The sequence below is a fragment of the Ruditapes philippinarum genome, unplaced genomic scaffold (genome assembly GCF_026571515.1).
Source record: "Ruditapes philippinarum isolate M1 unplaced genomic scaffold, ASM2657151v2 ctg2441_1_1_1_1, whole genome shotgun sequence".
Lineage (NCBI taxonomy): Eukaryota > Metazoa > Mollusca > Bivalvia > Venerida > Veneridae > Ruditapes > Ruditapes philippinarum.
The window spans coordinates 371,191-396,224 of record NW_026863907.1 but is presented as its reverse complement, the minus strand read 5'-3'; the positions used below and the strand labels follow the sequence as shown (position 1 = coordinate 396,224).

Genomic DNA, 25,034 nt, shown 5'->3' with positions numbered 1-25,034 from the left:
CAGACAGGACACACTACTCATACAATATCACAGGACACTACTCACACACTGACAGACGGGACACTACTCACACACTGACAGACGGGACACTACTCACACACTGACAGACGGGACACTACTCACACACTGTCGGACATAACACTACTCATACATTGACAGACAGGAAACGACTGACACACGAACAGACATGACACATTGAAAGACAGAACACAAATCACACATTGACAGACAGGACACACTACTCATACAATATCACAGGACACTACTCACAGTGGCCTACCAACAGGACAATACTCACACTACGCGACACACTGGACGCTTCAGATACACAGTAAACGACTATCACAATAACAAACACGGCTCTCACGGTACACTATTCAAACACAGACATACTAATAACACACATTCACACATTGATACATATGGCACAACTGATACACAGTAAACGACTGACACAATAACTACTCACATAATGACACACACAGCATACGACTGACACACATAGCACTACTCAAACAATAGAAACTACTACTCATACAAACACTCAAAGCACACTTCTCACACACTGACGGACAGGACACTTCTCACACACAGGTCACAACTCAAACACTGACCTTACACTACTTACATTATGACATGACACAATGCATATTGACTACAATGATGCAGACAGCGAACAAGTCACACTACGCAAGCACTGACACACAAGGCACTACTTACAAATTGACCTTACACACACTGTCACACACGTGATATTCCTCTTGGTTATAAAGTAATTTACTTTTCCTACATTCGCAATAAAAAAAAATTAATTGACCGTTTGTATTTTTCGCCAGGACGTGGATTTACATCTGAACATGTGCAAACCCGGGTTAAAGTATGGGCGGCGGGCGGTTGGCGGGGAAAATTTTTCGTAACAGTTTTCTCAGCAACCTCTTGATATTTAGCATACAGCATTGACACATGGTCCCATACTGTGGGATTCAATTTCAGGTCTGTTGCTTATCCACTTCCTGTTTACCGACTTAGTTAAATTTTCAACATTAATGGTGAATGGTAGGAAATTTTCGTAACAGTTTTCTCAACAACTACTTATCACAGCCTCTTGATATTTAGTATACAGCATTGACAAAAACAACAATTAATGATAAATTACTTTATTAAAGTAAAGATCACATAGTTTAGGTAAAAGAGTCACTAACGGATTGTAATGACGTCACAAGTGCCTGCTCAACATCTTTTTGAATTATTTCCCTCTGTCGAATCTGGAAAAAATAAAATTTCTTTACAATATAATTATTATCTTATATCATTCATAATAGTAGAAAATAATAACTTCTTGTAAATATTTTTCCTGATTTTCATATGTGTAGATCTGCTTTTGTGACTTTTTTGGACAATTTAGAAGAAGATATAATACTGATAATGAGCATAATAATATGCAAAAACTAAAGTTGGTGAATTAACATAAAGGAATGTTTCCCATATCCACCCTTGGTGGTGAGCTAGCTTTTCACCAACAGGGTTTGTGTTCCTTAAAACGTTACATAACATGCATGATGCTAATTCTGATGTTTGTATGCAATCATTGAAACTTACTGCAAAAACATAACTATTAAAGGCCCATTATCAAAGTAAGAGCAACATACTTCATAAGGTTAATGAATCAACTTTGAAGACAGTCATATAAAATAGAAAAAAAAAACATACACACAAAAATACCCAAAACATTGTAATGCAAGTGTGGATTCAACTTGTACAGTTTGTTCATATTATAAAATGTATCTAAAAACATTAAAATACATTGTGAAGTTTTGATCAAAAACAGCACTTTGATCTTACAGCACTTTGATACCCTAAGTTTGCAATCGATATTTTGTTAGGTCACACTGAGCCTGAAACGCCCACTGGTGACTTTCCAGCTTTGAAGGTGACTGCAGGTGCCTCTCCTCTGCATTACTGCTGGCAAAAACACAGTGTGTAATCTACATGAAAGTTTGATGCCAGTTTTGACATAGACCTCAATAATTTGTGCAACGGCTATCTTGAAAATGTCCTAAAACTTTAGACCTCTGTGCTACCAATCTTCCAGGTAGTGATTACCCCATAGCGTAACCCAGTGCGGAGTTTGCCCTGCTACAACCTATTTTAAACAATCTCAACCTCCAGCGTTTAAAATTATTGTCAAGAGTATTTCTTCAATAAACAACTACCAAAATTGTTTCCTATTGCAATGTTCAAATACAGCAAGAAGATATCAATTTAAATAACCTTTTAGCAGTATTTTTTTCTTAAAACCGACGATTAAAGGTTTTTATTTCCAATAAAATTTCTTGAATCATGACCAAATTTCAGTTTTCAAGTAATAAAACAATGGAAGTTATGTAGAAAGATGTAAACGTTTACCCTTTACCCCAAAACTTTCTATGTGTAAAGGTTTTGCCTAGCAGTTCATTAAAGAGATTAAAGTTAAGAGATTTCAATACTGTATCAAACAAGAGCTGGTTGGACTGGGTGATGCTCCCCAAAAAGGTTTTGGACACAGGAAAGTATACCTCTTGTAGTGTAAGAGTTATGTCACAAAGTTCAAAGTGTAAAAATTGAACAAAGGGCAATAACTCCAAAATAAGGCAAGGCAGAGTTATGGTTCTTTTGCAATGCACATCCACCCAATGAGATCTATCTACCTACGAGGTGTTTTGTTCATATCTATTATACTTTCAGAACTATGTCCTGGCAAGGCAGTTCTTTTGCACTGCACTTCTAATTAATGAGATAAATCTACCTACAAAATTTCATGCTGATACCTCTTATAGTTTCAGAGATATGTCCCGGACAAAGTGTAAAAATGAACAAAGGGCATAACTCCAAAATTAGGCAAGGCAGAGTTATGGTTCTTTTGCACTGCACTTTTACCCAATTAGATCTATTTATCTACAAAGTTTCATGTTGATATCTCTTATAGTTTCAGAGTTATGTAATGGACAAAGTTCAAAGTGTAAAAATGAACAAATGGCAATTATTAAAAATTTAGGCAAGGCAGAGTTATGATTTTTTGCATTGCACTTCTATCCAATGAGATCTATCTACCTACAAAGTTTCAAGATTATATCTCTTGTAGTTTTAGAGTTAGGCTGTGACTAAAAAAAGGATTGGAGCACCACACTAAATACCGTATTCCGGTATATACCGGACAAGGCGCTTGAATGATAAAATGCTAAAATCTTGTCTTTTTACCCAACGGAATGAACTTTAACAGGTCTAATTCATCTTTTCACACCGAATCAAGTACGATAATCAAGGAAAAATGTAAAATTCGGCGAAAAAAACGATATTTGTCTATTTTGTGATCATGATTTCTGCAAGCGTCTAGAGGTACTGCTCCAATCCTGTATTGAGCTAAATCCTTAGAGTTATGTCCCAGACAATGTTCAAAGTGTAAAAATGAACAAAGGGCAATAACTCCAAAATTAGGCAAGACAGAGTTATAGTTCTTTTGCAATGCACTTGTACCAAATGGGATCTATCTACCTACAAAGTTTCATGTTGATACCGCTTGTTGTTTCAGTTATAACCTGGACAAGAATAGCGGACAGACGGATGGATAGACTGACAAAGAGGTGACTATATGCTCAGCTTTTGGGGAGCATAAAAACATAAAGCTACTAAAAGTACTGAGCCAGGTCAGACAGTACATCTGTATAGGCTGGCCTGGCACTATACTGGTGAAAAAGCAGGTCAGGGGTACAGTCTGTAAAACTTACCTTAGATGATACTTTTTGTGAGATATATTTGGGAAAGATATCCGTCTTTTCTGCAGTGTGTAGCAATTCAAGAGGTGACCTAAATATAAAATAAAATATTTGAGTTGTTTCTAAATAAAAAGAAAATATATTGACAAAACATAAACATACAATGAAGTGTTTTGCTTAATGAAAAAAAAACAACCAACAACAATAAACAAGAGCTATTGCAAGAGGCAGGTGGCTCCACTAGATATAATTCAATAAACTGAAACTGAGTAGTAAAGACAGACAGAATTAAGGCAAAAGACAATTACCGTAATCACACTGCTTAATCAATACACAATCTTACTTTGTGATATTCCCATAAAAGTAATATTTCAAGTATGAATGTTCTATGTAGTGCAAAATGCAAGCTATATATAATCTGTAGAAGAAACTATTTTATCAAAATAGGTAGATGGTTTTCATGAACATTTTGCTCTATTTCATAGGCTAAACTAATCAATTAAATTTTTTTTAAATATTTATTTATGCATTTGCTTCTGAAATAAAATCTTTCGATTGAAGTTAAAACGTAAAAAAGATTTACAATCACACTATTCAAGCATGCCCAATAAAGGATAATGGTGGTCGAAGGCTAGTTTCATACAGCACCAAATTTTCTGAGAATAATTCACAGGAAAATAATTATCAACATACTTGCGTAGTTCTGCCGGCAGCTGACCTTCTCCAGTTGTTAACGATCCATTACCTATACATGTACATAACCGTCTTACATCTCTATCATAATGACTCTGTAAAATGTTTGAAAAAAACAACATACATGAAATGCAGAAAACAAATTAGCCACGCCATGACAAAATCAACATAGTGCGTTTGCAACCAGCATGGATCCAGACCAGCCTGTGCATCCACGCAGTCTGATCAGGATTCATGCTGTTTGCTTACAAACACTATTACAAGTAGAGAAACTGATAGCGAACAGCATGGATCCTGATCTGGATCCATGCTGGTCGCAAACCCACTATGTTGGTTTTGTCATGGCACGGCTCAAATATTGAAACAGCTTGGTGAATTATTACATATTTTAAAACTACTGGGTCATAGTGACTATATGTAATGTTATTAGTTACCAAGACTTTTGACAGGTTACATAACCATTGCATTTGTTTGTCTGTTGTATTTTTTTCTACTGCTGATTTTTACACATTTTTGTCACATCTCAGTGGTATGTCTACCTAACAGGCTTTCCTGTAGAACCAACCAGTAATTACCAATTTCACCAACCAGTAATTACCAGTTTCACCAACCAGTAATTACCAGTTTCACCAACCAGTAACTACCAGTTTTTTGACTCGGCAGTGAGAAACAAATAATCATTTCACAGATCAAAATGTAACAGAGAAAGTAAGAATCAAGCATGCACCTCTGGATGACAAATACGATGCTTTCCCTATTGAGTTAAACAAGCTGACATGGTTATAGTATTATCAGTTAAAGGTCATAAATCCGCACTATGACAAAAAAAACATAGTGCGTTTGCAACCAGCATGGATCCAGACCAGCCTGCACATCCACGCAGTCTGATCAGGATCCATGCTGTTCGCTTACAAACGAGAAACTATAGTACAAGTAGAGAAACTGATCAGACTGAACAGCATGGATCCTGATCTGGATCCATGCTGGTCGCAAACCCACTATGTTGGTTTTGTCATGGCACGGCTCAAATATTGAAACAGCCAGGTGAAAATGACTTATTACATACATTAAAACTACTGGGTCATAGTGACTATATGTAATGTTATTAGTTACCAAGACTTTTGACAGGTTACATAACCATTGCATTTGTTTGTCTGTTGTATTTTTTTCTACTGCTGATTTTTACACATTTTTGTCACATCTCAGTGGTATGTCTACCTAACAGGCTTTCCTGTAGAACCAACCAGTAATTACCAATTTCACCAACCAGTAATTACCAGTTTCACCAACCAGTAATTACCAGTTTCACCAACCAGTAACTACCAGTTTTTTGACTCGGCAGTGAGAAACAAATAATCATTTCACAGATCAAAATGTAACAGAGAAAGTAAGAATCAAGCATGCACCTCTGGATGACAAATACGATGCTTTCCCTATTGATTTAAACAAGCTGACATGGTTATAGTATTATCAGTTAAAGGTCATAAATCAAACAAAAACTAATATAAACCATCTATAACAATGTACACAAATAGCATTATAACCATTACACTGAACTACAGTTTTATTTTATTTACTGGTTAATTACATGTATAACTTAAATTACTTACTTGCAGTAAAGTACACTCCCAGAGCACTGTATTATGGGCATAACAATGTTCCGGATCATGTAACTGTGGAAGATACGTTCCGCTACCCTGAGAATCATTGTCCAGTAGGATGTCTGTATAATTATACATCTGTAAAACAAAATGAAACAACAGCTTCATGTATTTGTTAAAAACATGTGACAAAGCAAACCAATATACTGAAAACCTGTGTGGTTGTCAACCAATGTTCAACAGAGAATGTTACAGTTCTATCAACAGAGGAGAGAAAGGGGCTGCCACTTCATTTATATAATTTAAGCAAAGTGGGCTATTTGGTAAACTAACCAAAAGGAATGAACAATTAAAATTATTCTTCTGGAAAACTGGAGTGAGCATTTTGCACACAAGTTATCTGTTCAGGCAAACATGTAATGCTACACAAATCTAAAAAATTATTTTCAGTTCCATTATGTAAACAAAACTCAGTGGAGTCTCTTCAAGAGACTGTTTTCAGCGACCATTTCTGGCATTTTTCTTGAGCTCTTTCTTAGTACGGTTTAACTGTACATAAAATAAATTATACTTAAAAGCTCTGATATAGCATAAGAAATAAAGTGTTTCATCTTTTTTCTAATACATTGTATGTCCTTAACTCATGGAACTTATCAATAATTAACAAATTTTAACCGATTGTTTACCATCATAAAACTGCGAATCGCAGCAAGCAGTCCATGCATTCCCGATGTCGTCTGCTGTAAACTTAGTGTAGCTAATCGTTTTATAAATGCTAGAACACGTTGCTGTGACATCTGTAATTGACAATGACAAAAAGTTACTATACCGAAAAAATACTATTATTTGCTGTTATTACTAGATCTAGTAATTTTTTATTGGTTTGTATTATCTATGATATACATTTTGAGTATGTCTGAAGAAGCCATGAGATTTGTTGTAACACACAGACAAAATCATTTCCTAAGTTATAGCATTGTTCATTAACAATTCTATGTACCATTTAACCATTAGCCTTCTTCTATCCATCAAATGAGTGCAGACCATAATCAGATGGCATGGTCGGCACTGATACAAATATACTTATTTTGAAATTTCCTCCAAAAATGATAAATAATTTTGTCCAGATTTAACAATGGCCGAGTTTGTTCAAGATATTTAGCATAGAAGGGGGTAATAAGTGTAATACTTATGTACGATTCATTATGAGCATGAAAAGATGGGAGGAAACAAGGAAATTTATTCAAAAGTATGTAATATATAGTTTGACAATGTACCTGTCTTTTCCTTTTGCTAATCATTACATCTAAACACTTCAAAACAATCCCAACATCTTCTGAAGTCTTGCCTGAAATTGTATATATGAGCCACGTCACGACAAAACCAACATAGTGCGTTTGCAACCAGCATGGATCCAGACCAGCCTGCACAATCGTGCAGTCTGATCAGGATCCATGCTGTTTGCTTACCAACTCTATTACAAGTAGAGAAACTGATAGCGAACTGCATGGATCCTGGTCAGACTGCTCGGATGCGCAGGCTGCTCTGGAACCATGCTGGTCGCAAGCCCATTATGTTGCTTTTGTTGTGACACGGCTGATATTCATTCATGAATTCTGTGAGGATAAAGAAAGTGTATATATTACAGTTGAATGAAATGGTAAGTCTCACTGGCTACTGGGGGATGTTTCCCCCCTAGTGCAGTTCTGTACATTACTTTTCGCACTAAAAGAATTTGTTTTTGTTTATTTAGTGTCTGAGAAAATTAAATTAGCAAAGCTGAGTTACTGTCTAAATATTATTAATAGTATGTGCTAAGTATTTGTTTTTAAATTATCTTGTTTGTTTGTTTGTTTGGGTTTTACATCACATCGACATAGTATAGGTCATATCGCTACGTTCCAGCTTTACTGGTAGAGGAAAACCTCAGTTACCCTTCCGTGCATTATTTCAGGCATGAATGGGCACCTGAGTAGAACCACCGATGTTCCGTAAGCTAGCTGGATAGTTAAATTATCTTATATTTAAGTAAACTGCTAAATAAATACGTATGCATATCCCATTTTTTCTACAAGAGAGCACACAAATATTTACCTGCATGTATATTGAACAGATGTTTATAGAGATGTTTGTAAAATATCACAGGGTCTATATTCAACACAGAACCTTGTCCACCTAGTATCGTAAATGCTGTCTGAACACAATGCAGAGATTCTCTGTAGCTTAATTCCTGATGTAGTGTACCATAAAATAAAGACAGGCATATATTATATACATGATTTTTGTATTAGGTCGAGTTTTAAGTCAAAGTAACAATGTAAAAACAATGAGAATAAAAGGCAACAAGGCAGGTTATATTCACAGAACACAGTCATTGACATATAGTTCATATGGCAACAAAACAGCGTAATACTTTATTGGTTCACTCCATCTTGCATTCAGAAACAGATACACAAATTTAACCACTGACCTTTCATAAGCTAGCTAGAAGGTTTTCTCAAATAAAATAATTTTAAGTTCCTGTTCGGATTGAAACATGTAGCTGTGATGGGCAAGTGACCAATTCAAGAGACATTAAAATCTCAGCTATGAAGACCTCTTTGAAACAAAAATTAATTTTAACACCGAGTCAAATGTGGATGTTTTGTATAATGTTATAAGAAGAAATAAAATATCAATCAAAATAGTTGTTTTAACAAGTGGCAGACCAGGTTTGCTCAAATTTCATTTTTGACTGTTGACCTGTACAAGCCTGAAAGTGATAAGTCTATGCCATAAGTAGAAAGCCAGGCCAGCCTGCACTACTGTGCAGTGTTGATCAGGCTCTACAACAAGAGGGCCATGATGGCCCTGAAGTCGCTCACCTGTATATAGGCCCCCCAGAGTGGGGCCAGTTTAAACCCCAGGGCTTTTATTCGAACAAACTTGGTAGACACCCTTTAGAAGATGATTCATGCTAAACATCTAAGGTCTAGCTTGTTGGGTTTTTTAAAAGAAGATTTTTTAAGTTTTTTCTTTACATATATATTTAAAAACAATGACACCCCTGGGGCAGGGCCAGTTTTGACCCCAGGGCTTTTATTTGAACAATCTTTGTAGACACTTACTAGAAGATGTTTTATGCTTAATATCTAAACTCTAGCTATTCGGTTTTTTTTCGAAGAAGATTTTTAAGTTTTTGCTATGCACATTTAAGAAAAATCATTGTCCCCCGGGGCTGGGTCAATTTTGACCCCAGGGCTCTTATTTGAACAAACTTGGTAGACACCCATTAGAAGATGTTTCATGCTAAATATCTAAGCTCTAGCTCTTTGGGTTCTTTAAAAGAAGATTTTTTAAGTTTTTACTATATACATATAGGGAAAATCAATGACCCCCTGGGGCGGGGACAATTTTGACCCCAGGGCTTTTATTTGAACAAATTTGGTAGACACCCACTAGAAGATGTTTCATGCCAAATATCTAAGCTCTAGCTCTTTGGGTTTCTTAGAAGAAGATATCTAAAGTTTTTTTCTTTTGGTTGCCATGGCAACCAGAGTTCTGCATGGAATTAAATTCTTTGAACAATTTCAAAGGTGGCCACCAAAGGAACATTCCTGTGAAGTTTGGATGAAATTGGCTTAGTGGTTTATGAGGAGATGTCATTTAAAGTAAAAGTTTACGGACGACGGATGGACGACGGACGACGGACAGGTGAGCTAAAAACAGAAAGCGAAAAGTTCTTGAATAGAAAATACCTGCTCAGCTATGAGAGTGTTAAATACTGTAAACAAGTCCTCAAAGAAATCCACACTGATCAAATGGGCAAATCTGTGAAAGTAAATCAGTAAACATTTAAAATTCAGATGGTTTTTATGAACTGCAAAATATAGAATGAAGTAAGATATTTTAAAATTTGATATCAATACAAGACAATGTTAACTTAATTTTGAATTTCATTTAACAAATAAGAATCTTATACTGGTTGCCGGTAGAAACCAGAATATCCGACTCCAGGATAACTGTTGGCTCTTCCAGAAATTCCCCATAATGGCATGACCATCAATACTTAATTATTTTTCTTGCATATTACATTATAAACCATACTTCGGAAAGAAATTAGGAATATTAATATTGTGAATTAACATCAACTTCATTCATAATGGTGGAATGTCATCATCCTTAGCATGCTATTCATTCATAAAAGACCCAGAAATGACATCATTTTTTTTAAGAAAGTGACTTGTCATTCATGGCATGAAATTGTTCATTACAAGCTTTAAAATCCTGCTTACGATTTCTGAGAAAATTTCAAACTTTTACATTTGGTTTTCATGGAAATCAAGATAATGTATTTAATATAAGGTTTCAAGGTCATACAATTCAAAATCTGCAAGTTCAACTGCATTTCTTTTTTAATCTCTATTTAGAAATACTCCTATTTACAATTGTATTTTGATTTTGAACAGAAAAGTTGAGAACTAAAGAAACCCCTTTACCAATGTAAACTACTTCTTTTTGTAAACAATTATTTGAAGAAGGTACATAATCTTCATATTATATACTTACTTGGCAAGACCTTCAAGAACTGATGGGAACAATACCGAACTTGTTGCTTTTTTAAGAATACGAAAATATGTCAAAAACACTGTTTGTATGGTCTCTGTATGCTGAAATAACAAAAATAAAAACATAAAACTTATGGAGTGAGACTAAAACAAGAGGGCCATGATGGCCCTAGATCGCTCACCTGACTTATCAAACTCATCCAAACAATTACCTAGACAAGCCTGACCAAATCTCATGACAGGTGAGTCAAAAATGTGACCACAGTTTTTCTATTTTTAGCTCCTGTGACCTAGTTTTTCATCCGAGATGACCCATGTTCGATTTATTCCAAGCAATGACCTAGACAAGTTTCCTGACCAAGTTTGATGACAATTGAGTCAAAATTGTGACCACTAGAGTGTTAACAAGGTTTTTCTATTTTTAGCTCCGGTGACCTAGTTTTTCATCCGAGATGACCCATGTTTGAACTCATCCGAGCTATCACCTAGACAAGCATCTTGATCAAGTTTGATGATGATTGATGCAAAAATGTGACCGCTAGAGTGTTAACAAGGTTTTTCTATTTTTAGCTCCGGTGACCTACTTTTTCATCCGAGATGACCCATGTTCAAACTCATCCGAGCTATCACCTAGACAAACATCCTGACCAAGTTTGATGATGATTGAGGCAAAATTGTGACCTCTAGAGTGTTAACAAGGTTTTTCTATTTTTAGCTCTTGTGACCTAGTTTCTCATCCGAGATGACCCATGTTCGAACTTATTCGAGCTATCAACTAGATAAGCATCCTGACCAAGTTTGATGATGATTGAGGCAAAAATGCGACCGCTAGAGTGTTAACAACTGAATGTGAACAGACGACGGACGACAGCTGACGGACGACGGACAATCATCGATCCTAAAAGCTCATCCTGAGCATGCTCAGGTGAGCTAAAAAGGGTTGGAGCACCACACTAAATACCGTATTCCGGTATATACCGGACAAGGCGCTTGAATGATAAAATGCTAAAATCTTGCCTTTTTATCCAACAAAATGAATTTTAAAAGGTCTAATTCATCTTTTCAAACCGATTGATGTAAATGCATGAAAAATGTAATAATCGGCGAAAGAAAGATATTTGTTTATTTTGTGATCATGAATTTTGCAAGCGTCTAGAGTTACTGCTCCAATCCTATGAGTTAAATCCAAATTTATGTCACAAAGCCCATAACTCATCTCAAAATCTTCTAGAAATAACGATTATCACATGCCCACATTAAGCACAAATATAATGAGCATCATACAATCACAGATACAAAGTTTCAGAATATTTTGTTTTTTTCTTGGGTTTTTTACGCCGCATCATCACAGTCTATGTCATATGGCGCCTTCCCAGTTTTACTGGTGCAAGAAGACATCAGGTGCTCCTCAATGCATTTTGTTTTTCCAGGCACAAACAGACACCTGACTAGAACAACCAATGTTCCCTAAGCTAAATGGATAGCTTAGAATTAACTACAGCTTCAACCACTGTGACAGTCAGTCTGGTTATAAAACAGGATGACTTTTCTTTCAATTGTTTTTGTTACCTTAAACTTTTCACAGAACACAGGCTTTCCAGTATCTTGTTAGAAATTATCAGAAATTTTCACAGCAAATATAGGAACTTTTAAACCTTCTGTATCAACAATTTATAGAAAGGATGGGTAAAACTTATCACAGTAATTCCACATATTAAGTGTCAATGTTAATGGCCATAAACGAAAAACAATACAAACCGGTTTACCTATGCCAAAGTCCCTGATTTGGTCATGACAAGAGCTCAGTTTTTTTCTGTGAAAAGTGAAGCAAAAAAAAAATGAAGGAAAGTCAAGTTCCTTGTTTTTGGCAGCAAAACACAATATGTTTCATATATGTACATAATTATATAATATAATTATTTTAAAGGCAGTTTACCAATTTCAATCTTAATTTCTTATCTTCAGTTGCCTTGGTTTCCTGCAGGTCTTTTTCTACAAACATCAGTCTTTTCTTCCTCTGGAAAAAACAACAAGAAGTGCTGCAGTTTTAAGTACTGATCTATATTAAATCAAACTATGACATTAAATCAAGAAAGTTAAACTACATAAAAATCACTGGGACTCAAGTTTATACAAAATAATGTATAACAAATTAATGTATAACAAAAAACAATTTTAATCTTGCATGAAAGTAACTTAATTGTTATAAAAGCAAAATATGTTCATCATGATCTGTAAAACAAAGATATAATATCAGACTACCTTTTTCTCCTTTCTAGATAATTTGTCATTTAATTTGTGATTCTTTTGATCTTTCTGATTGTCATCTTTGGACAGAGGGTCTGTATAACTCACTTCTTTAATCTTCAGTGATAAAAACGTCTGCAGCACCTGTAAAACACAAATAATGGTCAGACGGTACATACTTTTTTTACCTAAAGCAACTTGTTAGTAATAAACATACATCTAGCTGGATGAAAACAAGGGGGAGGAACTGTTACACGAAGGATCGAGTTCTGATGATTACTTGTCAGGAGTTCTTAAGATAACTGTCACAGAGTTCCTGGAAATGTTACGGATTTCGTTAGAAAACTTTTTTGTATACTGGAGAAACACACGTAAAAATTGTAATTCTTAACGTGAGGAGATTCAGGTGATAAATTAAACTTTGATGATTAAGCTTGCCTTACATATTGTATTATTTGTCAGAAAAATACTTTACAGTCCATTTTTTCATCGCCTTTTGTTTAAAATCTGGTAGTTTTAAGAACCCCATTCTTTGTGTAATAGTTCCTCCCACATGGAAAAGCATTAGGCATATAGTATAAAAAGTCACTTCTGTCACATTAAAAGGTAGTTTCAGTACCTTGTTATAATATTATTATTTCTCACATGATTCATTTACTATATAACCTTTTGTGATGTCAGAGGGTAACAATCCGTAAAGTTACATGACATCATATTTCTGCCTGCTGACATTACCAAAACAGCCCGCATACCGTGTTTTAGTTATAAATTACAATGATTCAGCTGTATATTTTGTATCCTGATGTGTTTGGTATGATACAATTAATGTAACAATGTTTGAGATGTCCATCTAGAATATTGATATGCTTAATATAATAAAATAAATATCAGATCCTGCTGCGGGTGATAAAACAAAATGTTTAACCATGACAGCATAATGTCAACCTCAGGTAACACCTCAGTTGACATCACACTTGCCTTGTTAGGTCACAGTATAAGTCATATGGCGACTTTCAAGCTTTACTGATGGAGGAAGACATAAGGTGCCCTTCCGTGCATTATGTCAGGCACAAACATTATTTCCGGCACAAACCAGCACCTGAGTACCTGAGTAGAACCATGGACGTTCCATAAGCTAGCTGGATTGCTTTCTCAGAATTTTCAGAATGCCAAGACACTGGAGCGGCTCAAACCCACAGCAGTCAAGGGCAAGTAGTATGAAGTCAACAACCATAACCACTCAGCCACGGAAGGCCGTACTTGTCTTGAGTAAATATTTTGTTCTTTCACCCTCAGTAGCATGTGAAATGCATCATCATATGTAACAGTTGGTTTCAATTGGTCAAAGGCACATAGTTATGATATTCTCCTCCAGGCAGCATACTCCAAATCAATCACAAAGTATTAAAGTAGCTTGACAATCACACGCAAGTTTATTTCTATTTGTAGCAATGTGTGTTTTCAGATACATTTTATACATGTAAATACCTTTGGTTGCACCCTGAATTCTCTGGCCTTTATCATTCTTCCAATACCCTTTGTAATCTGAAATAAATTTAAATCTCAAAAACCTTACTTAATATTAAAGACATGTAACATACTTCATACATACAAGATTGTCCTGAACTATTTTTGTAACTGGTACCGTACACGATCAATAAGCATGCAATTGGAGAAATACATGGTTGTGTACAACTAAAATACAAACAAAATTTCATATCTTGTTATAAGAAACAAAGTTTTTGTTTAGAATCAATAAAAAACTACAGTTAAGTTTAGAATCAATTTAGATTTTTTTCAGCTCTTTGTCTTATACAAACCATGATTACTGGTTATTGATTTCTTAACCAGTCTTTTGCTAAAAGCTTTAATTTGCGGAAGTGCCCATTATCAATTTTGCATACAAATTCTCCCCCTTACTTAAAGTGTTATATACCCTTCCCGAATACCTCTACTGTGATACTTTCTCCCCATTTTTCCTCCAGTGTTATACTCCCTCCCCCTTTCCTCCAGTGTTATACTCCCTCCCCTTTCCTCCAGTGTAATACTCCTCCCCCTTTCCTCCAGTGTAATAATCTCCCTCCCCTTTCCTCCAGTGTTATACTCCCTCCCTTTCCTCCAGTGTTATACTCCCTCCCCCTTTCCTCCAGTGTTATACTCCCTCCCCCTTTCCTCCAGTGTTATACTCCCTCCCCCTTCCCTCCAGTGTTATACTCCCTCCTCCCCCTTTCCTCCAGTGTTATACTCCTCCCCCTTTCCTCCAGTGTAATACTCCCTCCAACATTTCTGTAGTGTAATAATCCCCTCCCCCTTACCTCTCGTGTGACACTCCTTCCACACAATATCTCTAGTGTAATACTCCATCCTCACATTACCACTAGTGTGATATCCCTTCTCCAGTTCCTGATTCCTTAACATTAGAATTATTCTCCCTCCTCTCCTTATCTTCAGTGTGACACTCACTCCCCTTACCTAAATATTATACTCCCTTTCTCTTACCTCCAATGTTATACTCCCCCCTCTCCTCTTACTTACCTCTAGTGTTACACTCCCTCCTTTATCTTCACGGAAACATTTCCTCACACAATCACATACCATGTCAGAGATCTGAAATATCATCAAAATTTATTCTCAACTTTCAGGTCTAGTATAAAATGCTTACAGGATATAAGATAATGATAGCAAATACATTCATACTCAATGTAAAATTAAGCAAATGAACATATACTCCCCTCAAATTTAATATCAGTATGAAGGTAGCAAGCCACAGTGCCTCGGGATACTAATTCTTTTATTTTTGTGTAGGTCATGCATCGGATTTTCAGGTATAGTGCTGGAGATACTCATGTATTAATTCATGCATCAGCAGACCCCAGAGTGGATCAACCGAGCTTCCATAAGCTTGCTGAATATTTAATAACCTCATCAGTTATTCAGAACAGTGTAATAAAAGACAGGGTTTAAGCAACTGGGTTGTCAGTCAGTCTGTTGCATTTTTTCTTGTCCAGACCATACATCCCTTTATATCTATATTGTAAATAGTAGTATACTCATATATGATTCAGCTTCATGCATGTTACTAACTAAAATGTAACAAGGAACACAGCAAGCCTAGTTATTCATTATTTCATAATATTATCTTTTTACTTTTCACAACATAACTGAATAAACTTAAATACATGTACATGCCTTTTTTGTTGTTTCTTTTTGAAGAATCTTCTTTTACAAATAATGATACATGTATTTAATAATGCTACCTACCTTAGAATTTCTGTTGTTTGAATATGGTACAAGAACCATAATAATGTTGTTTCTGTAGTTGAAGTGAGGATGAGTGCTCAATAATTCACATAAACATTTCACAGACAACTCTGTCAATACCTGAAAATATCAAACAAAATGACTGGATTGTACTTTACTTCTTATTACAATAACATAGATAAAATGCCAAAATTACACATACCAAAATAGAACCACTATGTTTTTTGGCTAAAACAGCAAAAATATGCTGACAACAAAATATCCCAATTTATGGTAGTTGACTGTTGTATAACTATGTAGACTAAATGCACTAACCTGCTGAGCTTGTCTTGGCACATGAATCATGTCCCTTTTTCTCTGTTTCTTATTGGCTTTCTCATCATGTCTTGGACCTGTAAACGAATATTTGATCTATGAGAATATCTCAGCAAATCTCAACATTACTTGCCATATCACCTTTATCATTATGAATTTTTAATCACATACCAGTATGATATGGGAAGATGTAAGGAACACAAATTTGAAATTTGAAGTAAATACCTCAAGCAGTAAAGAAACTGTAGTAAAAATAAATATTTTACCGCACAAAAAACATTAACCAGAAATTTAGATGCGGAAATGGTCAACAATGCTGGGATATGACAGCACACCATATATTTTGTATAGTCAAGCTAAAAAATCATTGCTGAGCTGAATAGCACGAAAAATCTTCACAATCTGAGAGTTTTCACAATGATATTGTGTCTATAATTCAGTCTATAATTCATCAAAGTTGTCAAATGGCATATGGCCTATATTCAGGGCTTATTTTTTACGATAAAAAAAAATCACAGTCACTATTATTTCAAAAATTGAAAGTATGTAAATGACCATTGGCATATAACAAAATCTTGTCAAATAGATATCAAAATATATTTAACATTCTCTACGACAGATAACAGATGTTACCTTTAGCTGTTTTCTCAAGAAACTCTAGGTAATCTTTGTAACATTTGACTAAGGTTAGTTCATGGTCCAAAACAGCTTTAGTCTCTTTCTTCATCTGAAAAATAAATTCAACGTTTATAAAATAACAACTCTCACATCATCTCTCTTTCATCATTCAGGTAAAATACACATGTACATTGTATATATAATCAGTCTTAGCCCTCAACTTGCAGAATTTCATAAATGAATTTGTCAAGCTTCTATTCCTTTTTTTTTATTTTTGAAACTGTACATTATCAATATGGGGATAAAAATTTTAAGTTTATATATCCATAGTATAAAGTATTGACAGACTATACAAAATAGATTTGATATGGAGCTTTTGGACTTGCAAAATGTAAAAACAATGCCTGATGGAGTACAATGTTGATATGAAAGTTTTGGACTCAGAAAATGACAATGATACTAGATGCTGTACAATATGCATTCGATACTGACTGACTTGACTCGTGAAATGAAAATGAGGATGAATTGACAAGATTAAATCCAATTATGATATTCAATGGAACATCATGTGGTGCAAATGTTGAAAGTTCATTGGATGCAAACATAATATCTGACCTTTTGATTCTCTTCTTTTTCAGTCGGCATTCTGATATAATAGCCAGGTATAATGTCTTTGAACACCTCAAGTAAAGACACCATAACATACTTTTGCACTGTCACCAAAACGTCTGGATCTCTTTCCTTTAACATTGAAGTTAACTCACGCAGTTTCTTCATCTAAATATATATAAAAGACACATAGATATGGAATTTTAGATAAAAATATATGGCTCAAATCTAAAACCTGGACAAGTTTTTTTAAAGACGTTTAGCATGGCAATTCTCATTCTAAAAATGCATAAATTCTACAATTAAGGAAGATGTCAGAATAAACCAACATTACAAACATTTTAATTTATGTGTCTGCAAGAAACATAATATTTACTTTTCAGATCAAAACCCAGTATGCTAAGATTTTACTATTATCACATGTCAGGGGCAAGAAATTGTTTCCTTGAGCAAGGAAATTCATAGTCATTGCTTAGTACTGGTTGGTTTCAGGAACAGATTTGATAACCACCTATAAGCCTACGACTTTAAGCATATTCAAACTAAAGTACATTGTAAATTCTGTATAAACCAATATTATCACACAGTTTCAAATAGAGTTCTCAGTAGCAAACAGAATTGAATATAGTAAAGACAACATAGATGGGGTACAGTGAAGGATCACAATACCAATTAATTAGTAGATATTTTATTCTCCATAGATTAAAGGCAAGTTAAAATCCAACTAATACATACATTTTCATCTGGGTTTGAAATCAAAGCACTAGATAGGGCAGCAATTTTTTGTTTCCTCTCTATCAATTTCTTCTGCCGATTCACATATAAATCAACTCCATTCAAGACTGGCAGAGATTTCTTAGTCTCTGGTAATTCTTCAAAGTTTTCTTCCTTAATTTGTTCTGTGCTGATCTCAGTGTCATCGTCTATCTCCAATTCTGCAATAACAAGTTAACCAGCATTTATGCACAAATATGCAAAAATAGAATTCTTTACATGGCATGAGTTATGTTCAATACTGTTTACATGAATCTTTGGAATGATGAAATAAAACTTCTCTGAATCTTGAAAATGTTTCATTTTTACAGTTCACAGTTCAACCACTGGAAAGAATGTTTTAAGCACAAAAAATCAACGATGAGTAATTTACTATCCATGGGAAATGCCCATGAAAATTTCACAATTTCAGGCTTATTACTTCTATAGTTACTGACTCGACAAGGTTTTAACACAGTGTTACTGCAACTTTGACTTTTGACAAAATGACCTCAAATTCTATAGGGGTCATCTACCAATCATGACCAACTTCAAAATGAAATCTTATGACTGCAGGCCAAAACGTACATAAATGCATGAGATATGTTTCATTTACCATCAACAGTATGTACATGTAAATATGTGAAGTGATATTTACAATCAAGAATACATAGCCAACATATGAAAATATTTATCATCAAGTGTATGTTGTTAATGTGTGCGATGATAAATAATAATTTTCCATCAAGAGTATATTGTTCAATGTACATGTATGAGATAATATTTACCATCGTCTATCATTTGGGGTATGAGGCCATGTTTTGTTTTAATTGGAAGCATCATCTTCTTGGCAGATGATGTCAGTTTCCGTGGCAACTGTTCATAATCTTCTTCATCCCCATCTGTTTCATCTTTAGTTCTCTTTCTTCCCCTTTTATTGTCATCATTACCAAGCACCCTGTAAAATGCAGCAATTTTTAATTAATATTTTGACTTCTTATACATGCATTAATACAAAGTATATACAGAAAATACATGACTGATGAGCAGGTAATCCACCAGGCATTGGAAAATATTTCCAAAGTCATTCGTCCTGCAGGACCAGTAGCTTCTAAATTCAATGACTGCAGGCAACAGTTTTCTACTTGTCATGCATCAAGTTCCCTTAAATTCTACTTGTAATCACAATCGGACAAGTGGAATTTTCGATCTCTGTCCATGACACATTTTTTGTAACCTTCAAAACATTTATTTGTATTTGATTGGCAGGTAGGTAAATTCATATTTTTCCTGTCAGACTCATCATCACTATCAATGCTATTTTGCAGCATCAGATGCGTAGACAACCTGCAATTGCAGACTTCTCAAATGTGTCAAAGTCTTTTCTATATAATAAACTTCAATATGTAATATTTAATTTCTCCTCAACTGCATAGCCGCCAAAATTGCATGCTTATCTTTAACTAGGAAATTTATTTGTTCCAAAATGGCTACAATTCAGTCCAAATCCATACATGCTTGAGTAAGGGGTCTTGGACAACATTATTATCCCAAACATGTGTCCTAGTTTTCAAATGAATTTTTTGGTTATATCTCTGTGATTGATCATCCTAACTAACTTTCCTGGATAATGAACCAGTAGTTACCAATTTCTCCGAAAGTGACTAACTACTAACCCCATCAGCTGTGAAAGTTAAATGACCATAAGAATTTGATGTTCAATAGTAATTTGTCTCACCGCTAATTCAGAATAACCTACAGTACAATCCCAATACAAGACATGAGCAAAGCTTCATGGGAATACATTTAGTAGGGAAGGAGATTGATTAAGCATGCAAGGAACTTTGTAAGTTCACAAAGGGCTATTAATCAGTCAAAACTGTGCAAATGTTTTGAGCCTTGGGCAGAGATGCACAGGTTAGTAGCAGAGTTCCACTAAGGCACTATTCTTCAAGCTTATCAGGTATTGAAAGTGTTTTAATACCGTCACTATATTTTCTAGTGTGTTTGTACCGTCACAACATTTTCTAGTATACACCTATCTAAGACATTGTTATTCAGATTGTAACCAAATGCCTGACCCTTTTTCTTTCCATTGATCTATCTAAAATTACATGTAAGTACTTACTAACTTATATTTATATATCATAATCAGATGTATATTTGCTAGAAAACATTTACATGTACATACCTGTTGCTTATTGCTGATATGAAACTGTTTCCAAGTCGATTACTGCTGTAGAAACTAACATCTTCTTCTGTTATATCCTCAGATGCTGCATGTACGTTAGCAACTGCATCATTGACTTCATTGTTGTTTCTTTTATTTTTCAACTTTTCTTGTCTTTTTTGTTTTAATTTCTTTTGTAGGGACTCCTGTTTTAGTTTTCCTTGTTTTCCAAGTTTGTTCAAGTGTTTATTTGACAATTTAATAGCACTGGTCTTTGACTTGTTCTTCCTCTTCTTTCCTTGTACCTTCTTCATCTATAATTAAATTACATGCTGTTAAAAAATATGGGAAATGCAACTTTCATTTTCAATATCATATGACATTAATTAAGGAGGATTCTTGGCAAGTTTTCATGGGTTTTAGCACTGATTTTAAAGCATTCATTTTTTAAGTCATTATTTTGGCAGTTTTTTTAAAATAGGCAAGAAAATAGTGATGCAGATTTCCAAGGGCTAAGTAAGCCCTTTGAAATCAATGTTTCTTAGAGGTACCTCGATATGGTGATATACCAGTTAAATGCAATGAAGCGTCAGGTAAAACTTACTGTGGTACAGAACTATTGTACCGCAATATTTCCTTTAAAAAAAAGTATTTCTTGGTTTGATCAATATATACAATCATGTATGTTAACTTTTTCAAGTCATGTAAAATATCTAAGAATTGCTGTCGCAAATTGTTTAATTTGGAATAGATGAGCTTGAACTTTTTTTCTCTCTACATGACTCCCCATACCCTTAAGTGGTTGGGGCATAAAAATGACATCCAGCAGAAAAGTATGACAGACAAAGGAAACTCTACATGACTTCCCATACCCTTAAGACTTTTAGTGGTTGGGGCATAAAAATGACATTCAATATTTAAATCAATTTTTCAATGTTGACATCTTGATTTTTCCCAAATTTTTACTAAGTCTTGGGCAATTACTCTACAAATACTAATAATAAACCGTTACACCCTATTAAGGTTTTTATTATTAGTATAAATTAACCACTTACTAATTATTAATTTGGAAAAAGTTCAAATTGTTCAGATTTTAAAAAGAACCGATAAATCTAAGGCCGAAATAACTTTGGTTTTTGGAACATTGGTTTCGAAACGTCTCGGGTCCGAGATGACTCGAGTTCGATTTTGCATGGGGCGAATGTCTGTATTTTACATAAATGTAATTTTTCTTGATAAATGACTCTCTGAAAAGCGTGTAAATACGATATATACATAAATATAAGTTTTGCGTTTAAAAGTCAACAGTGATTATTCGATATCGATACATATAGAAGCAAATACCCTTATTCCACGTGAATTTATTTATTTTCGTTTCAAGCTACTTCCCGGTTTCTCTGTATTTATTGGTCATGTCAATGGGGACCAGAAAACGGAACGGTATAATTTGGAGACAGACTATGCAGTCGCCTTTGAAACTGGGGTAGCCGGTCGTCATTCTCACAAATGATATCTGAAAGAAAAAAAATCTCTGGGAATATTTTATAATTTCGACCGAGAAGGAATTTACAGACAATATATAAATAAAAAGTAGTAAAATTATTTTGACGTTTAGAATGGCAATTATGCACCAGAAATGCATTTTGATAATTGTCTTCCTTAAAAGCTTTCTATACTGTTGTAAGTTTCCAAAAGATTACCCATTGGCCAATTATCTGAACGATCATGCATTTACACATGTTATATATTTAAAATAAACATACATAATTTAAGTGAATAAATATTTCGTATGGAAGTAAAAATACTACTTTGTTTACATTTTTGCTACTTAAATTATAACAAATAATTCCACACTCATTTCTACATTTTTAAAATGCTCTTAAACTATGCTCATGTTTGCCCTTTTCTAAAGTAGGAAAAATTAATTTCTCCTGAGGTATAATGTACAAATGTCAATTTGTTTTTTGTTCTGAGCTTTTTTTACAATTCTAAAATAATAAACAAAAGTATTGCCGATTTGATACCACATAATACTGCAATGAAGCAAATACTTAAAAATGTGATTCAGACACTGGTTTACCGCATGTAAGGGGTAGAAAAGTACATGTACTGCAAGTGTTATTGTGACAGAACACAACAGTCGCCTTTGAAACTGGAGTAGTCAGTCGTCATTCTCACAAATGATATTGGAAAGAAAAAAATCTCTGGGAATATTTTATTTAGGATTAAAATATAAACACATGATGCAAACAACTCTAAAATAAACTATTTAAAACTATTTAATGGGTGGAACTAAAATACCACAAATATAACAGAATTGTCGTATTTAACGACCTTCAAGAAAAAAATCATCTCTGAGGGAGAGTTACACATGTACCCAAACATACCTATAGACTGTTACACTTATGCTTTATTATGTTTCATAAATACATTTACAATATTTTTACTAGATTTTTCCTTATTATTATTATTATTATTTATTATTATTATTATTATTATTATTATTATTTATTATTATTATATTATTATTATTATTATTATTATTATTATTATTATTATATGGGCATTCAATAACAGGGGCAGAGATATATAATCAACGCTGTTGACTTAATAATTAAAAATAGATAGGAAAACGTGAAACAACAGCAATATTCAATATTTGTCATTTTAAGGAAAATTTCAAGGAAATTCGGTAGCCAGGTCGCCATTTCAACGAATGTTCTTAAAAAGCAAACACTTTCTGGAAAGATTGTCAGAAGATTTAAATTATAGATATGTCTCAGAAGCCGTATGTCCAAATGATATTTTTTTGATTTACCATCGTACTTTTACTTGGCATGTTGCTCACTCTGGCCTAATTTTTAACAATTCCTGCATTATTTTCAAATTCCGACGTTACGTGATATATCAGAGACATAGATAACAGAGATAGGCAACTTCCTAACCAGTTAAAATATCACGCGTGCCTGCTAAACTTAAAACTTGTAGCAAGTAAAACTTATTAACCAGATATCAAAATCAGGAAAATAATACATTTTCTGAAAGCTTATGCATTTGTCTATGGCTGCAGGTAAAAATATTTACAGTTCCCATTTAAATAAATGATACATCAATATTTAAAGAGAACTACTTAATAACTTTTGTTACAAAACTATTCATATGACGAAAAAACTGGCTCAGTGGGTATGTTCTGCTATGTTTTTTTAAGTGAAAGGCATGAAAAGTTACCAACATTTTAACATGCAGCAATAGATAAAAGATTTACCTTTCCAATGGTATATAATATTAAAGGATCAAATGTTCATCCATTAAGTTTTATTTGCTACAAAATGCCTAATTTTTCACTTTTTTATTGGCACGAGTGATATTTCAATGAGTATATAGGAGCTGCTTATCTCTGTTAGCTATGTCTCTGGATATATACTTCATTTCTCTTAAACTGCGGATTCTATGATCCCAGGATATTTACATTTTCAGCTTTAAATTTGCCTGCGCTACCTTTTTATAAAGTTCTGTTACTTTAAATAACATGGTATGGTTTCCACTCATTGTACATAAAAGTGTCATGGAAAAATGTTGTAAATTCAAATATGCGCGGTGTTACTCACTCTGACATAATTATCATCTGTTAGTGAAACTAGAAATTTGGAAATCCAATCCAGTCGAACTCGTATACTATTTTTTCTTTGATCAAATCTGGGACTGAAAGTTACATACATTTGTAATTAGTCCCAATTTTTACTTAGGCCTTTGTATATAAATGTCCTTTTAAAAAAGGGAGGCGGGGTTTTCTTGCTTGTTTCTGACATTTATACAAGTGATGAGCCAGCAGAGCTGAACCCACCAGGTGATTGTGAGGTGGTATGGTGCAAAATCAAGGTAAAAGGAGTCCAAGACCTGTATGTTGGTGCTTTCTACAAGCCTCCATCCAAGACAACCCCTGAATACCTTGACATGCTTGACACCTGCCTTTCGCGGATACCCAGGGGTGCGCACTTATGGTTGGGCGGCGACTTTAACCTTGGAGATATAGACTGGGTCAATGAGTGTCCACAGCTACATGCCACACCCATGAAGCAATGCCAGCAACTCTTAGACATCATGAAGGATGCCTTCCTTGTTCAGATAGTTGATAAACCTACTCAAACAACCGAATATACGGAATCCTGTCTTGACCTCTTCTTCACCAATAACCAGTCTCTCATCAACCGTTGCGAAGTCCTTCCTGGTATAGCCGACCATGACGCAGTGTTCATAGAGTCAAGCCTCCGCCCCATGAGAGTTCGTAAACCTCCAAGGAATGTCCTTCAATACAGAAAAGCTGACTTTGAAAGCTTCAAGGCTGAACTGACGTCATATTTACCACAGTTCACTGAAGAGACAGCCAACAGCTCTGCTGACCATTCTTGGAAGATCTTTGAGAGTAAGTTGAAGTCGTTAGTCACCAGGTACATTCCCTCCAAAACCA

General features: G+C 34.5%; 1 protein-coding gene across 3 annotated transcripts; it reads right to left on the bottom strand.

The window, feature by feature from the left end:
- Window positions 1–1,141: 1,141 nt before the first annotated feature.
- On the bottom strand, window positions 1,142–22,034 carry LOC132723779 (nucleolar complex protein 3 homolog). 3 transcript variants are annotated; one of them, XM_060708562.1, is made up of 21 exons: window positions 21,911–22,034; window positions 20,588–20,880; window positions 19,185–19,354; window positions 18,379–18,578; window positions 17,650–17,811; window positions 17,050–17,143; window positions 16,417–16,493; window positions 16,102–16,221; window positions 15,376–15,447; window positions 14,329–14,385; window positions 12,856–12,984; window positions 12,530–12,610; window positions 10,595–10,695; window positions 9,784–9,856; window positions 8,141–8,276; window positions 7,324–7,394; window positions 6,733–6,843; window positions 6,056–6,184; window positions 4,446–4,540; window positions 3,765–3,843; window positions 1,142–1,265 (listed from the first exon to the last, which is right to left on the bottom strand). In XM_060708562.1, exons 2-21 carry the CDS (start codon window positions 20,878–20,880, stop codon window positions 1,182–1,184), a joined length of 2,334 nt encoding a protein of 777 aa, XP_060564545.1. In that variant the 5' UTR covers window positions 21,911–22,034; the 3' UTR covers window positions 1,142–1,181. The 3 variants fall into 3 exon arrangements, with proteins under 3 accessions (XP_060564545.1, XP_060564546.1, XP_060564547.1); XM_060708563.1 differs by having other exon boundaries at window positions 20,588–20,882; window positions 21,914–22,000; XM_060708564.1 differs by lacking the exon at window positions 21,911–22,034 and adding an exon at window positions 21,622–21,642.
- Window positions 22,035–25,034: the final 3,000 nt, after the last annotated feature.